This window comes from Gymnodraco acuticeps, unplaced genomic scaffold, assembly GCF_902827175.1.
Source record: "Gymnodraco acuticeps unplaced genomic scaffold, fGymAcu1.1, whole genome shotgun sequence".
Taxonomy (NCBI): Eukaryota; Metazoa; Chordata; class Actinopteri; order Perciformes; family Bathydraconidae; genus Gymnodraco; species Gymnodraco acuticeps.
Window position 1 is genome coordinate 2,303,290 of NW_022989755.1, and position 15,723 is coordinate 2,319,012.

General features: G+C 40.1%; 3 protein-coding genes across 4 annotated transcripts; 1 reads left to right on the plus strand and 2 right to left on the minus strand.

Annotated features, from left to right (window-relative positions):
- Positions 1-2,304: 2,304 nt before the first annotated feature.
- On the minus strand, positions 2,305-8,653 carry mmp21 (matrix metallopeptidase 21). Its single transcript, XM_034212503.1, has 7 exons — positions 8,099-8,653; positions 7,095-7,989; positions 6,283-6,422; positions 6,053-6,194; positions 5,662-5,919; positions 5,411-5,583; positions 2,305-4,710 (listed from the first exon to the last, which is right to left on the minus strand). Exons 1-7 carry the CDS (start codon positions 8,249-8,251, stop codon positions 4,405-4,407), a joined length of 2,067 nt encoding a protein of 688 aa, XP_034068394.1. The 5' UTR covers positions 8,252-8,653; the 3' UTR covers positions 2,305-4,404.
- Positions 8,654-8,946: 293 nt separating this feature from the next.
- uros (uroporphyrinogen III synthase) lies at positions 8,947-11,680 on the minus strand. 2 transcript variants are annotated; one of them, XM_034212597.1, is made up of 10 exons: positions 11,634-11,680; positions 11,108-11,170; positions 10,905-10,988; positions 10,703-10,799; positions 10,437-10,511; positions 10,006-10,080; positions 9,816-9,899; positions 9,615-9,700; positions 9,440-9,538; positions 8,947-9,340 (listed from the first exon to the last, which is right to left on the minus strand). In XM_034212597.1, exons 2-10 carry the CDS (start codon positions 11,168-11,170, stop codon positions 9,218-9,220), a joined length of 786 nt encoding a protein of 261 aa, XP_034068488.1. In that variant the 5' UTR covers positions 11,634-11,680; the 3' UTR covers positions 8,947-9,217. The 2 variants fall into 2 exon arrangements, with proteins under 2 accessions (XP_034068488.1, XP_034068480.1); XM_034212589.1 differs by having other exon boundaries at positions 11,108-11,191; positions 11,634-11,679.
- Positions 11,681-11,884: 204 nt separating this feature from the next.
- On the plus strand, positions 11,885-15,668 carry bccip (BRCA2 and CDKN1A interacting protein). The gene is made up of 7 exons (XM_034212577.1): positions 11,885-12,142; positions 12,541-12,615; positions 12,712-12,792; positions 12,894-12,980; positions 13,068-13,255; positions 15,111-15,279; positions 15,441-15,668. Exons 1-7 carry the CDS (start codon positions 12,002-12,004, stop codon positions 15,609-15,611), a joined length of 912 nt encoding a protein of 303 aa, XP_034068468.1. The 5' UTR covers positions 11,885-12,001; the 3' UTR covers positions 15,612-15,668.
- Positions 15,669-15,723: the final 55 nt, after the last annotated feature.

Genomic DNA, 15,723 nt, shown 5'->3' on the forward strand with positions numbered 1-15,723 from the left:
GAAGAAAAGCAGAAAGTAAAGGAGGGAGGAAGGAAGACAAATGTGGGGGAACATCTATGTGTGTATGTAATTATTGTGATAGCACAAAAGTGTGTACTTATGTGGGCTTATGTATGTGCACCTGTGTGTATTACAGAGTGTGTATCATGTGTGTCTCTTGCTGAGTGAGGTGAGAGACTGCCTGATTTTTGAACCACTGTAAACAAGCCAGAGCCTTGTTAACGATGCCACTCAGAGTTAATGCGCAAAACAACTTTCAACTCAAAATCCGCTTTTCAGGAAAGTCTGAATTCCTCGCTTATTAGCCCAGAAGAAATGCTGAACCGCACTCTACCTCAGTATGGCAGAGGAATCTTTGGAAGTAGCTACAAATTCCCGTTCAGACATAGTGAACCATACAGCATGGAGCTTGTGTATACCCAGGTAAATGTATTTCCATAACCTGTCATTTCAGGATAAAAACACACACACACACACACACGTCAACATCTCCACAGAGGCCTATGACAACAGGGGACACACACAGAATACATAAAGAATCCTCACCTTTCTTGGTTTCTCTAAAAAAAAACCTGAACACACACAATTGCAAAAATGCAACACAAGAGTTAAATCACAAAAAACAGTATAGAATAGAGTTGGGAGGGATGAAACCCTCTTTAATGGTCACACATGCAGAGCACACAGCACACACAGTGACATTTGTTCTCTGCATTTAACCCATCCTAGTACCAGGAGTCTAGTACTAGGAGCAGTGGGCAGCTATTGTACAGCGCCCGGGGAGCAATGAGAGTGAGGGGGGAAGGGGGATGTCCGGTGCCTTGCTCAAGGGCACCACGGCAGGGCAGGAGGTGAACTGGGACCTCTCCAAGTAGAAGTCCACACTCCAAATAGGTCTGGTCGGAGACTTGAACCGGCGGCACTATGGCTCACAGTCCAAGCCCCTACTGACTGAGCCACTGCCGGACATCAATGTATACATCAACTATCCAATACACTTCAATTGGATTCATAATCATTATTCCAAAATCACTTTTTGACATTGGATAATGTCAACATGCAACACAACAACTCGAAGATTTCTTCCCTTTCGCTTTTCAGATCAAAAGCTTATTCAAAACATCAAATACATTTAATGCGAAACATGCCTATACATACTAACACAGAGAAATGAATTTGAACCTGCCATATAAAACAGACAGGGTTAATTCAGAAGTCTTGCGGACCAGTAGAATTACTTCTATGTGCTCAGGTTGCCCTCTACTGGCCCCTTTTTCTGTAGCATGAAAAATGAGTTTACCTGCTTGAAGGCACACGATTTGAATTCACAGTTACAGCAGAAAGTACAGATGCTATTTAATGGCCTGTCAAAACTGCAGAGTAGTTTGAGTGATCTTTATATGTCTTATTATATATGAATATGTAATTACTTGGAAGGGTTCCATTAGAAGTTTTATTGGTTATAGATCATCTTTTAATACTGTATTGTGCATACGTTAATGTTTTGCTTGCCAAGGAATGTAAATAATATACAGTATATCATTGGGTTTGTGTTATAGATATATACTTTATTGATCCCAATTTGGGAAATGATAGGGGTAACATTTAGATTTTATATCTTCATAAGCCTCTGTTCAAAAATGGGGAAATAGAGTTTAGCGATATGGACTTTTTTCAAGCTGGGAAAGTCAGACGAAAAGACTCTAGGTGTTTGAAACCTTAGGGACTAAAAGCTGGGATATCTCTGCCACTGCTCTTCCATTTTTGGCAACTCTTTCTTAGATTTGTCAAACGCTTACAATGTTTTACAGATAGGTAAAAAGTGACATGGCTGTTTGTCTGTTATGACCTGTGTCAGACATGATCATTTAACAACATTGATCAAGGTGAAAGGGTCAACATGTAGTTGAGAAGTTGAGTCGTCTGCTGCAACTTCAATTGTGTTATAGGCCTTTTTGACAAGGCACTAAAAAGACAAATGGCTTTGAGTTTCATTTGGTGGGCTATAATAAATGAGGGATGAGGAAGTATCAAGGTACAAAGTGGGGTAGGGGAACGAGATGCAGGAAGCTCTTCCATCCTCACGAGTCCTCTCCATCCCACGGATCAATTCTCTTAAAGTAATGGAATTGTTTATTCCCTTTCCTGAGGAGGTTACCACTTCACTCGCTCTGCTACTACTAAAGGGCAGACAGGGCATGAAAGATATTCACAGCGCTGTGTGAACATTATGACATGTACAATTTCTCAGGCGTACAATAAATGAAACTATTCAACATCCTTTCCACAAAGCGAGACTCAGAATGAAATGCCATCATTTCCATCACAGGAGAAGTCCTGGAGATGTTTTCTTTATATGAACAAATTCAAAGTGATATCAGCCTTGAACTATTAATATTCAAATGCAACACATGCAGCAGTTTGTTAAAGAAATCCCAAGGCACACATAAGGACACATTACTGTACCACACTGAAATGATACTAGATTTATTCCAGTGATTTCCACAAGGCTCTAAGACATAATTGAGGCAACAGATATTTTCACGTCTTGGATTTCGGAGATATTTGTTACAGAGTTTTGTCCCATTCTCCTGTTTCTGAACATGCTTCCCATGTGGATTCCTGTGCCGTGACACAGCTTTCTGAATCTCTCCTGTACTGCGGCTCGGGCTCCATCAGCATGACTGATCTCATTTATCTCCGTCGCATCCAAAGAGGCCCGGGGTGTATGGGAAGGGAGCTTCAATAGCAGTACTGTTACTGCAAAAGCACAGATCATTGAGCTGTGCAGCCGGGGACTCGCATGTGTGAATAACAGTTTGTATTTAGGATTTGTCTGTATGGGGAACTCCAGGGTGCAGGAGATGTATGGCGCTTCATTATGGGATAAATAAACAGATCACTGCACTGCATCATTTTACGCACTGGATTCAATATTAGTCTATCAATAATTCCTGCTGAGATGTCAAACACGCAGCAACAAACATATGACATAATAGATTCAAACAGATGTGACTTCACGCTGAATTACAGGATGTTTATCAGTTGGAGGGATAATATGCTTATATAAAATTGTAACAATGAAAATAATTTAGCTGAACTTGAAACAAGAATCCAGAAAATGTATTTCCCATGGCTATTTAGTCACTCAAAAAGTAGGTATACCATGAAAATGACAAGAAATAATGATCTGATAACACATCAAGAGAGAAATATTACAAGGATATTTGTAGGCTGCTTCCACAGAAAGCTCATTCTATAGGACTCATTGTCTCATGTCTCTGTAGCCCCACTTACCATGACATGTTGTTCCTTTGCTTGTAATTGATTTTGACTTCAATTGATTAATATAGTCTGTGCAGCGCCTGAAGCACAACGCTAGTTATTTGGGGCCCACCAGGAGCTTAATCTCCTAAAATGAGCTGAATTAATAAGAGTGTTCAAGTAACATATTGATCACAGAATCGATGTCTGTTCCTTTGCAGCGTGCTCCAATGATTACTATGAAATGGAACAGCATTAAGTAATGAGGAGAGTCCTTTTTTTCAATCATTTTGCTTCAATCTACATTTAAATAGGGTGTTTCCTGATTGATATTGTGTAAATCGTTAATGCTACCTTCCATCACAAGATGGAATCAAAATAGCGCATCACTGGAAAGATGTTTCCACAATCTCCAAGTTTTTATCGATTAAGATTAAATGTTTTTCTTACAGATCAGACCAAAAGCTTCTGCAAAGGCTGTATCAGAGCGTTGAAGGGATATTTATTTGACTTGATGTTATATTCTTTCCCGCCTGCAGGCAGCTTTAGATTCAAGTTTTCCCAAATGATTTAAAAAGAAGTGATATATTCAGCGCAAAAGTGCTGGTATCCATCATCTTGTTGTAGTATGGTTATGTCTCCCTCACAACAACATATTGCAAAATTAAGAAGAAAACGAGGAATGTAAAGTATTGTTCATCTGTTGTGGGCATTTTTTTTTTGAAGATATATTTAAAATCATTACATAAGATGCATACATACAATCTGTAAGTTTACCCAGAAACCACTCTCAGTCTTGGGAATACATTTTCCTTTCTTTTCACTTTCAATAGTTCTTTCTATAAATAAGTACTTTCTCAGTAATGCTCTAAAAACCTATTCATCATAAGACGTCCTTCACAATGCCAGTATGCATTTGGCACCTCTTAGTGAGAGAGCGGCTGATATATGAATAGACCTATCACACCTCATTGAAACTAAGCCAACAGAAGTATGCGAAGTACACTTGTTTTTGTCTTTAAAAAAAGGTAAACATTTAAATTAAATAGATAATGGATTCCTACATGTATGACAACATGTGTACATACCCACCAGGTGAAGCTCTCAGTTCACATCAGTAGGGTTTAATGAATCTGTGCTTCAGCGCTTTAGTTTGAGTGCAGTGGGATGAACGTTGCAGATGTCGAACCAGCGCTGATCCACCTCCTTGTGTGGCAGCAGGCCGTTGCGTAGCAGAAAGGGCCGGCGCCAGCGATCTCGGCTGCTCACCACCTGCCAGAAGCGTGCGCCCTTGAGTAGAAAGATGGCATTGTGGGTGTAGGAGAAGTAGGCAGCGTCGATGTTGCCATCTGGATGGTCTCCGCTCACCACTGGAGGGAAAACGTCTCTGATGTTTCTGGGGAAGCCTCTTGCCAAGCTGTTGGCTTCCACGTCGAATGCATACACCTGTTTGAACAGATAATTGTTTTTCCTTTTATATAGAAATCAATTAAATTACCACACGCAAACAAACCACAGAGGAAGTGTAGCAGGTTTGCTTGAATGAATATGTTCCCTCATAATGCAGAGACACAATGAATTCGCTTGGGCTTTGGTCCCTCTAACACGTTGCTTATGTATACATGTTTCATTCTCTGTGTATTATTTTGGACCCTGTTTCAGGTTGTTCTATGCTGTAATAACAGGACCTAGCTTTTCTCCTTTTTAATCAGATGTTTGATATGTTTAACACTCACAATACAACACATAAAAAAATAACATTAATTAAAAAATTAAATGAATACAAAAGTATAATAAATGCAATAAGAATAAAACCAAATAAAATAACATTAAATGAAATTATAATAATAGTAATAGTAAATACACATTTTTAAAAAATCACCAATGTCCACAAGCATCGCACTATAGTCTAGTCTAGTGTTTAACAGATTTAGTTTGATTTTGACAAAGGGTCCTCCTTACAAGGCCACACAATTATTAATGTTAAGGTGTATTGCAAGTAGTAATATGCCATCCCGTAAAGTATTATTTCTTTGTTATTCTTCTCTCACACGATCCATTCCTTACTATCTATTTTAACCCAACAAATCTAATATATGTGCTTACAATGCATCTCCCCAGTTATCATGTTAAAAGAGATTCTTACAAGTGTGTTTTTGAAGAAGTAGATGCGAGAGTCTCTCCTGTCATAGAAGGCTGTTTCGATGGGACCGAAGACCCCTGGGAACGCCTCAGAGATCAACCTCGGGTAGCGGTGACCTTCAGGGTCCTGTCTGAACACCTGGTCATTCTCATTGTCATACCCCCAGAACCGAGCACCTGGACACAACAACAACAGTCACAAAATATATTGACAGACATTAAACAAATACAAATAAAACCTGCTGGCAGACTTACCTTTGAAGAAGTAAACAGCATCTCTTTTTCTGGACCACACATGCACAAACGCATCCACTCCATCCATGGGGATCCCCCGCCAGCCGGCCTGCAGGGCCACTGGGTCTCCATAGCGTGTGCGGTTACTCTTGTTATCATACAGCCAGTACCAGCCGTTCCTCATGAAGTACGTGTTAAAGCGGATGACCGTCTCTCCATAGGAGGTCTTCTCCTTTCTGATCCAATCAAAAGCTGTGTTGAATCGGCCCTTACAGCCCCCTGGGTTCAAACACAAACACAATATGGAACAAATACTGGTTTTGTGTCAATGTTAAGTGTGTAAATAAACATGAATCTGTTTCTCTCAGGGTGTGTGGGTGTGATCCCACTAGATGGTGCTGTATCCATGTACCATAGAGGTGCTGAATGGCCTTCCTGTCTGACCATTCCATCTCAAAGCCGGCCTCCTGGGGCAGATAGCTGGGCTGCATTATGGAAGAAGCTCTGTAGATGTGAGGGAGACCCAAAACATGGCCGATCTCATGAACTGCTACCTGAAAGATAGGAAATAAAAACTGTTGTTGGACTAAAAAAAACCTTCTTTTTCTTTTTCATTAGAAAGTTTGTTTTGATGATGCTTACTTTGAGAAGGCTGATCCCACTGCCAGCACTGGGAGCAGTGAAGTGTTCATCGTCATCAAAGTGAATATCACCCAGGAACCAGGCGTGTGCAAATTCCTGCCCGGTGCCATCAAACCTCTGTTTGCAGCCCAGATGCCGTCCTGCCACAGAATCAAACAAAAGATGCATTGATTTTTCTGGGGATTTGAATAAAACATGATTGCCACATAGTGCAATATGTTACTTTATAGGAGTATACAGGGAAAATACATTAAATCAAACAGCTGCTAGCAGTAAAGCCATAAAGCTTTATTGTACCAAACAAAATATTCCTTTACTATTGGGAAATTACGACGGCCATTACAGCTGAAATATATGAGTTTTTAACACTAAAAATGACATTTTTTGTTGATATCGGACAAAGAGAGTTACTGACAAACTCTGTATTGTACTTTAGCATTTAAAAAAATGTAACTTCACTTAAGACAATATGGCTCATCGGGGTGATATGATTTATTTTATTAAATTAAAACAAATAGATACATAGATATGGATAGCTTCTCTAAGATTAGTTAGTGAAAGGAGATAGCGTTGTGAAACTTACCAATATTTGCAACCCAAATGTACTATTCTAAGAAACTTACTATAACTTTCTTATAAGAAAAGCTTTGCTATTAACTGGCTTTCATTTCATTATCTGGCTATCACTGAAAGATGAGATTAACATTCAGAAAGAAGTGATGTTATCCTAAAACAAATACTAGCAGTGCATATAATGTTGACATTTTAAACACAATGTCCTCAAAAGAAAAAGTGTATTGGGTCTGACGTACCTGTGCCAAAGCCCAGCCTGATATCAACATCCTCCAGTGGGGAACGTGTGTCCTCCACAAACTCCAGCGGAGACACCTCGCTCCACATCCTGAAGGCCAGTCTGAAGATGTACCTCTGCTCTTCGATGGACAGCTGGCTGCTGTAGCCTTCTCCTATCAGCCTCCATTTTAACACCCTCTTAGAGAAGGCCATGTATCCTGTTTGACTCAAATCTCTTTTGTGCCTGCTTCTGGATACCAGAGTGGCGAGGTGACGTTTCCTGCGTTGTACTGCTGGGCTCTGATGGCCGCTGTTATTGAACATTTGACTGTCTACAGCATTTGAGCTGTTTAGAGATGTGCTGTTTAAAATTGGATCAAATGATGTGAAATTCAAGCTGGTGTCATTGGAAATGCCTGTGAGAAGACTTTCTGTGTCATTAGCATTGAATATGTCATCTTCGAAGGAGTTGGCAGTGCCATAAGAAGAGTTACGGATTGTGTTGTTACTGTCAGTCTCATTTAAAGTGTTATTGGAACTGTTTTCAGTATCTAAAGCTCCACTGTTCTCAGGTGCTACAGGCGCATCCAGGTCAATTTCTTTGTCAGGGACTCCACACCTCGGCTTGTTCATCGCCACCTTGGTTGCTGCATCAAACACACCTGTGGCAGGCAGACCGGAAACCCTCTGAAACTCTTTAAGTGCTGAAATAAACGCAAGGCTTTTGGTTAGACTATTGTGGTCGTCGTAATCGCCGTCCTTAAGAGCATCCCTTGAGTGATGCACTGAGGTTCCTTCCTGGATCATATCTTGAAGGTTATCCAAAAAGTCATCGTTAAAAGAGACATCTGAATCTTCAAACTGTATCTCCTCCCAGTTCACCGGCTTAATGAATCCATATCTAGAGAGAAATAACTAGAACAAGATATGGGTACATCAGATGACTCCTATAAACAATCATGTCTAATCTAATAAATGCTGGAGTACCAAAATCAGAGGAATATAATAATAGTAGGATATTTACCTCTGCTGTGAACTTGTCGGTTATGACCTCAGCGTGGTGAGAAGTAAGGGTCTCTATATCAGAATGATCCCGATTATGGAAAAGTTTCTCCGCATCAGCTGAGCTAATGCTCGTCCAAAGAGGCAAAATCATCAGCTGGATAAAAGTCAGCATCGTGGCGTTGGCTTACTCATGTAACTGTCTACAAGTAAGTTTGAAGCCACAGTGCTTTATAGGCACATCCTGAGTTTCTCCACACCCATCACAAGGTGTGACTCTCTAGAGGTGTCCCACTTTCCTCAGCTTTGTGTGAAAGGTAAACCTGTGTTTACTGTCTCAAACAGCTCAATATGACTGAATGGAATGGATGTGTTATACATGCTCCATTGGTTTTAAATGGGCTTCTGTTGATGTGTGGAGAGAGGTTTAAATCTTTACTTTCATGTGGACAATAACAGTTTCCTGCCAACACCTGTTTCGAATAGCACACACACACACACACACACACACACACACACACACACACACACACACACACACACACACACACACACACACACACACACACACACACACACACACACACACACACACACACACACACACACACACCACACACACACACACACACACACACACAACACACACACACACACACACACACACACACACACACACACACACACACACACACACACACACACACACACACACACACACAAACACACACACACACCACACACACACACACACACACACACACCACACACACACACACACACACACACACACACACACACACACACACACACACACACACACACACACACACACACACACATTTACAATGAATAACCACTAAACAAACCTTCCATGGCATCACACTGATCAAAGTTTATTCCCAAGAACAAACACTAGATTGCCTTGCTTTAGCTTAAGATAAACACATACATATTATAATTACATTATCTTACATTTTATATGGCACACAAAGCTTATTTCTCCCTAGTGCAATTGACCTCATATACATTCAATCCTGGTAAAAGTAAAACAGACAAATAACAATAAATATAAATAATGCAGTATACAGAGAGAAGATAAAGAGGATGGATTTAAGTGCTGCTGCTGGCCTGTGGTTGGTCAATGTAGCGATGTGGCTATTGCTGCTGCCAGGTGTTCAGCTGTTGGCTGTTCTGCAGTACAGCTGACACACAGGCCTTCTGCTATCATGGCATCTTGGGTAGTAGGTCCAATGGCTGCAAACTGGAACAAATACGTTTAAATGACTGTCAGAGGCACTGAAGATCTATAAAAACACTACAGATAAATGCAATAGTTGATGTGCATATGAGGAAGCTGCACCTTTATTTGAGGCAGCTGTTCACCTGACAGCCGCCGTACAACTTCCAGGGAAAACTTCACTCCCGATGGACTGAAGAAAGCGATGCTTGCTGGAGCGCCCTGTAAAAGCAGAATATAAACATTTGCTACATTTAAAACATTTTTAATTTTAATTGCAGAAGGAGGAGGGGTTTACCTGCTCCGTGAAATAGTTCTTTAGATTTTTCTCCAGATCTGGATGTTCAGCTGTTTGATAGACAGTCAGCGTCTCTAGGGACACGCCTGGAAACAAAAGAAACCGATCCCCACAGTGATAGAGGTAGCACAATTATTATTTTATAATTAGTGAAGCCCCAATGGGACTTCTATCACCTTGAAGCTTGCACTTGGGGCTTACCATTTTCCCTCAAAGCCGTGGGCAACACTTCTCTTTTAATCGAGCCACAGGGGAAGAAAAGTGGTGGAATATTTCTGTCCTCTCCTATGATGAGAATCAGGTATAAGGTTATATGAGTTATTGGAACAATCGTGTATTTCCTATTGAAATGAACTGTATCGAATATGGGAGTATAAAGTAATGTGTTTACGTTCAATGATAAGACGTGATAGGACATCTGCTGTCCCTGTGTCCTCGCCCAAAGGGTTCAGACCCAGATTCCGTACTGTGTAGCAAAAAAAGGATTAGAATTATATTTTAGGATATGGACTGTTGATATCAGCAATACATCAGTAAAATGTTTTATTGTTATTTAAGTTAATTTCTCAACTCTGACAACAAAGAGATGAAGTGTCACTGAAGAAACAAGGTAAAGCAAACATCAGGAAGGTGCTACACCTTGCAGCAAACTGTCACTTGTGTACAACCTATTTCCAAATAACTGAAGGTAGTAACATCACTTCACACAGCTCTGTCAACACCAGGTGCCTGCCACACTTTGCTGGAATCACCATTCACTTAGCAAGGGTTAAAAAAAGCAACAATTCCAAAGAAAATGTTTTATATACGACAACAATTTACCTAATGCAGCAGTTGCCCTTCCGACGACATATATGGACTTGCTGTTCCATTTCTCTTTCACAGAGCTGTTCCATTCTAGAGTTATAATAAAAACAATGATAACATTTAAAACACTTTTTTTTTAAATCTCATTTAGCAGTACAGAAACAAATTACGCATAATTGATAGACATTTAAGTAAACACATGCTTTCAGGGGATCATTTGAATATGTTACAGGTTACAACATTTATATATATTTAAAGGAAATTCGTTAATATGCTCTCACCTTCCCTTCTTTCTTCTGCTTCCAAGCACATCTTCACTGCCTCCACTGCTCTTGGACTGGTAAATATAAGACCTCCATGTTTTTCTGGTTGGAAAAGCTGACATAGGAAGATATATTGAACAACAGATACAGAATACAAAACTGTATGTTCTATACACAAACAAAACCCATTTTAATCCAATACTGTGACATCAGAATGTACCTTATCCGACAAGGTGTTTAATGAGACAAACTTAAAAGACAGCACAGGAATTAGGGTTGCTTTATGTCCATGTGACGCCAGCTCCTGTGAAATCAAAATAGGGAAGTCCTGTTCAAATGTGCATTAAAATGCAGAGGAGTACTGTCACTGCTGCTAAAAATACTTAATATGAATGCAGTGCTGTTAGAAACATGTGCATCTACCTGAATGTAAGGATCAGGTCCAGACTCTTCATCTCTTGGCTCCTTCAGGAGCAGCACCTGCATCTTAACGAAGACCCAAAAACGCTGAATCAATCAAATAAATTGGGAGGAATGCAAGATAACAAAACCAGGTTAAAAAGGAATTCAGCCAAAGTCAGAACCTCAAGACTGCCACAACACTGAGGACAGAGGGTGTGAAGTCACAACAAGCTAAGCTACACCCCAAAACGGTCATATGCAACCTGCTGATAACAGAAATGTTTAGTCACGATTAATGGACTGTGTGCATGAGGATCAAACTAATGCAACAGTGCCACACTTCCATCATGCATTTAACGGTAGTAACTATGTAGCATTAGCCAAATCGTGTGTTATTGTTTACATTAGCAAGACAAAATTACAGTTTAACTAGGTATTAACCGTTTCCTAAATGTAACCCAGCTGCTGATAAGTGGCTAAATATCTTGCTTTTGAGGTACATGTATATGAATTACAACGTTTATAGTATAAACTACAACATAATTACCTTGAGTTGTCCCCACAGCTGAGTATTACGACAGTCAGGCACTTTCAAGAAGGGGAGAAATAACATTCAATATCTGACTAACCTGCCATACAAATAAAATAAATTGTGAAAAAATATTATTTAGAACCATACAAATCAAATATTATCAACTAAACTCGTAATAGCACTTCCTATGTGTAACGGAAACAATAGTTTAGGCACCCTTTAAATAACTAATATCACCTTTTGATATAGTGGTTTATTCCATTTCCGCAACAAGCAAATATGGAGCCATGATGGCGGCTTGGGGCTTTCAGTTTCCTGCTTATAATGCACTTTAACCTTTTCCCCGCCCACTTAGTTGACACGCGTTCTCTGTTTTTGCGAGCATGGCTTCTTCAGCTAAGAGGAGAGCAGTAGGTTTGAGTGAAAATCACGGGGAAACTGAAAACAGCTCCGATGAAAATTCAGAGGAGGCTGGTGATTCCAGGGATGAAGACAGCGAGGCATCAGAGGAGGAGATCAACGAGGTAAAGCAACAACCACGTCTTTAAAAAGCCGTGATGTGCACGGCCTTGCTAGCCAGCGAGTTAGCTACAAGCTAACTCAGCTGTCAGCACATGTTAACACAGTGAGCCACTTTAGCTATATTTGTTATTGTTTTCAGGCAGGATTAAAACGTGTAACATTACTTCGCTATTTAAACGGGAATTGTATACTTTAGTAGCTTATTATCGTTAGTTTGAAAATGTTCAATACAAAGTGCACGACAAAAACCTGTTTGAAATTAAATAAATGTTACTCTCATTCATTCGAAAGTACCTGAAACAACTACTCGGAAAAACGTAACAAAAGTAAATGAAGTGACTACTTCAGTCAGGTTAGGTTGTGCTAACTACTCTGTGTTTTGTTTATGTTTCGCTTGCAGGAGGTCATGGTGGACTTCGAAGCTCACAACATTACAGCGAACGACTTCGACGGCGTCAAGAACCTCCTTCAACAGGTTTGAGAAAACACTTCTGTTTTGCATCTAAATCTTAAAGTGAATATGTTGTGTTATATTTTAGCATGGGCTCACGTGTATTTTGTTTGGATATAGCTGTTCCTGAAGGCTCATGTAAATACATCAGAGATGACAGACCTCATCATTCAACAGAATCATGTTGGAAGTGTCATCAAGGTGAGTTGCTCCATAGTTACAAGTCAAGTCAGATCTACCAGGGGACTATTCTGGACTTTTAGCCCTAACATGTATTCACTCGTCCTTTCCCTTTTCTTCAGCAAGCTGAGGTGCCAGAAGACAGCGATGATGAAGACTCAGATCAAGTGTTTGGCTTCATCAGTATGCTCAACCTTACAGAGAGAAAGGTAACATCCCTGGCACTAACCTTACAGAATAATTGGCTTTCTGGCACTCTGATTTTGTAGGAAATTAACATGTTTCTTCATTGGCAGGATGTGCAATGTGTGGAGGAGGTGAAGGAACTGATCGTGGATCAGTGTGAGAAGAGCTCTACCCCCAGCATGACAGAAGAGATCGAGCTGATCCTCAATGACCCCAGCAAGCCTGTGGGGCTACTGCTGAGCGAGCGCTTCATCAACGTGCCCCCCCAGATCGCACTGCCACTACACAAACAGCTCCAGTGAGTTCTGCTCGGTCCTAAATGACCTGATGGTGCTTTGTAAAGGAACACAAATTACACTTTTAAGATGTGTTAGTTATATGAATGCATGTAAAACTTAGAATAGAGTATATGAAGGGTAGAACAATCTTACTTTTTTCAAGGTCAAAACTAAATCAGTCTTTTGAAAGTATTTTCATATAAGAAACTAAACCAGAGATGGCAAAAGTAAACACATCCTTCACTCAAGTAGAAGCACAGATACTAGTGTTTAAAAAATACTTGGGTAAGTAGAAGTTCTGACTAAACCTCTTTACTCAAGTAAAAGTAAATAAGCATGGGCTTCGAAACATACTTAAGTAAAAAGTACCCATAACTACCAACAGTTTTAAAGAGTAACTGACCTCACTTTATATAAATAGAACAATAATGTCATTGTTAGCTAATGAATGTTTCCATGCTGAACAACGGCAAAATGACAGTTTTCATTGGTCCCTCTTCTTTAGAGAAGACCAGGAAATGATGGATACACGGATCGTGTTCAAATCAATAGGCACGCAATGACTCTAAATAATAATGATCACGCCACCAAACGCAGATTAAAACTAAAGGAACCAGCCTGTTTGGAAAATGTAAGAAGTAGAAAGTACAGGTATTAGTGTTAAAAGCAGTGTTGTGCTAGTTACTGAAAACCAGTAACTAGTTACCATTACTAGTTACTTCATTTCTAAAGTAACTCAGTTACTTTACTTGTTACTTACACCAAAAAGTAATGCGTTACTGCGAAAAGTAACGTTTTCGTTACTTAAAAAAAGGGGTCCCATTAATGCCCTTATATCCTTAATTTCAGTACTGTTATTGCATTGGAGAATAATACAATCTGTTGATCAACTTGACATGCATTATATGCAATCTGGATTGCATCGATATTAGCTGGCTTTCCATTTTTGTATATTCTTTCTCCAGGTAGTTGGAAAACGTTTTCCTTCCCATTTGCCGTGTGCCGCCCGGACATGGTATCATGCTAACTAGCTCCCTGAAAGCGGGTGACTCCACTGTAGCAATAGCCTGCATGTGTTCTACAACATACCGTGCAATGGCTTTATCGACTTTTCCCTGGCTAGCAGTCCCTTGGTTAAAATCCAGCCGCTGTTGCTTAGGTGGAGGTGGAGTGGCGTCGGCTGAGTCTCTGTGGTCTTAGCTACTAGCTTCGTCCCAGCATGTTGTTTTTGCAGATGTTTTAAGAGATTTGAATTGCTGGTTTGGGCAGTAGATAGGATCTTTGACCCGCCAAGACACAACTTACATTTAACTAAAACGTTCTTTTCTTTGTGCTCGACAAAAGTGAAATAGTGAGAATATTTCCAGGTGGAGAAACTAGACTTGAGCTCCGCCGCCGCCATGATAGTCTTGTTAGTAAACAACACACACACGCCCACAGCCCGTCTCTCCGCATGTGACACAGGAAGTATCTAAGTACTGTACTTAAGTACAGTTCTCATCTCTGTTCGCCTGGCTGTTGACTATATAAAAAAACTAACGGAGTAACGCACCATGTAGTAACGGTAACTGAGTTACTGAATTTAAAAAGTAATGCGTTAGAGTACTAGTTACTGCCAAAAATAACGGCGTTACAGTAACGCGTTAGTCCCAACACTGGTTAAAAATGTAAGAAGTAAAAGTAAAAAGTCATCAGAATAAGTAGTGGAGTAAAGTACTCATACTACTTAAGTACAGTAACGAAGTATTTGAGTCGAGTCGAATAATCGATTATTATTCGCCAGGGCTGTCCGATTTTCGATTTTGATCATGGTCAGATTCTGGCATCCCTACTTTCCACCTCTGAACTAAACTAATATATTTGTTCTGCTTCCAGGGAAGAACTAGCTGAAGCTCAGAGGACTAATATGCCCAGTGGGAAGTGTCACTATTGTCTGATGATCAGCAAGACCTGCAAAGAAGTGAGCAAGAGTGTCCCAGCCAGAGGAGCAGCTCCCAAAGATGAATACTTGTTCGTCAATGCAGAGGAGGAATTCTTCTTTGAGGTAATGCATGAGATGCTCACAAAATGTTTTATGACATGCAGTATCTGGATAACACTTCAATTGAATATTTTATTGTTGTACAATGAGCTAAAACTATGTATTTTGACTTTCAAGTCTCCAGAGATGTTGGATTTAAATAATGACTTGTATTGTCCTTACAGCAAGCTATCATACAGTTCCACTACTCGGTCCAGGAAGAGACAGACTCGTGTTTGAGCGGCAGGTGGTCGTTCGATGATGTTCCCATGAAACCGTTCAGGACGGTGATGCTGATCCCAGCCGACAGAATGCCTGCTATCATGGCAAAACTCAAAGAATACCTAACTGTGTGAACCTTACAATAAACTAAAACACCTTTTCATACTCATGGAAATGGTTGTACTTGTATACCCTTGTAACAGAAAATGTTTTGTAATGTCAGCTACAATAGTGCATGTCACATTT

What these genes read in the sequence shown, in the direction of transcription:
- uros (XM_034212597.1), bottom strand. Translation starts at nt 11,170, where the DNA reads ATGCAGGTGCTGCTCCTGAAGGAGCCAAGAGATGAAGAGTCTGGACCT. An exon ending in ATCACGTCTTATCATTGAAC is followed by an intron (nt 9,900 to 10,005) that starts GTAAACACATTA and finishes TTCTCATCATAG; the next exon opens with GAGAGGACAGAAATATTCCA. An exon ending in AACAGCTGCCTCAAATAAAG is followed by an intron (nt 9,341 to 9,439) that starts GTGCAGCTTCCT and finishes TATTTGTTCCAG; the next exon opens with TTTGCAGCCATTGGACCTAC.
- mmp21 (XM_034212503.1), bottom strand. Translation starts at nt 8,251, where the DNA reads ATGCTGACTTTTATCCAGCTGATGATTTTGCCTCTTTGGACGAGCATT. An exon ending in GTGGGATCAGCCTTCTCAAA is followed by an intron (nt 6,195 to 6,282) that starts GTAAGCATCATC and finishes CCTATCTTTCAG; the next exon opens with GTAGCAGTTCATGAGATCGG. An exon ending in GGCCATTCAGCACCTCTATG is followed by an intron (nt 5,920 to 6,052) that starts GTACATGGATAC and finishes GTTTGAACCCAG; the next exon opens with GGGGCTGTAAGGGCCGATTC.
- bccip (XM_034212577.1), top strand. Translation starts at nt 12,002, where the DNA reads ATGGCTTCTTCAGCTAAGAGGAGAGCAGTAGGTTTGAGTGAAAATCAC. An exon ending in TCAAGAACCTCCTTCAACAG is followed by an intron (nt 12,616 to 12,711) that starts GTTTGAGAAAAC and finishes GTTTGGATATAG; the next exon opens with CTGTTCCTGAAGGCTCATGT. An exon ending in ATGTTGGAAGTGTCATCAAG is followed by an intron (nt 12,793 to 12,893) that starts GTGAGTTGCTCC and finishes CCTTTTCTTCAG; the next exon opens with CAAGCTGAGGTGCCAGAAGA.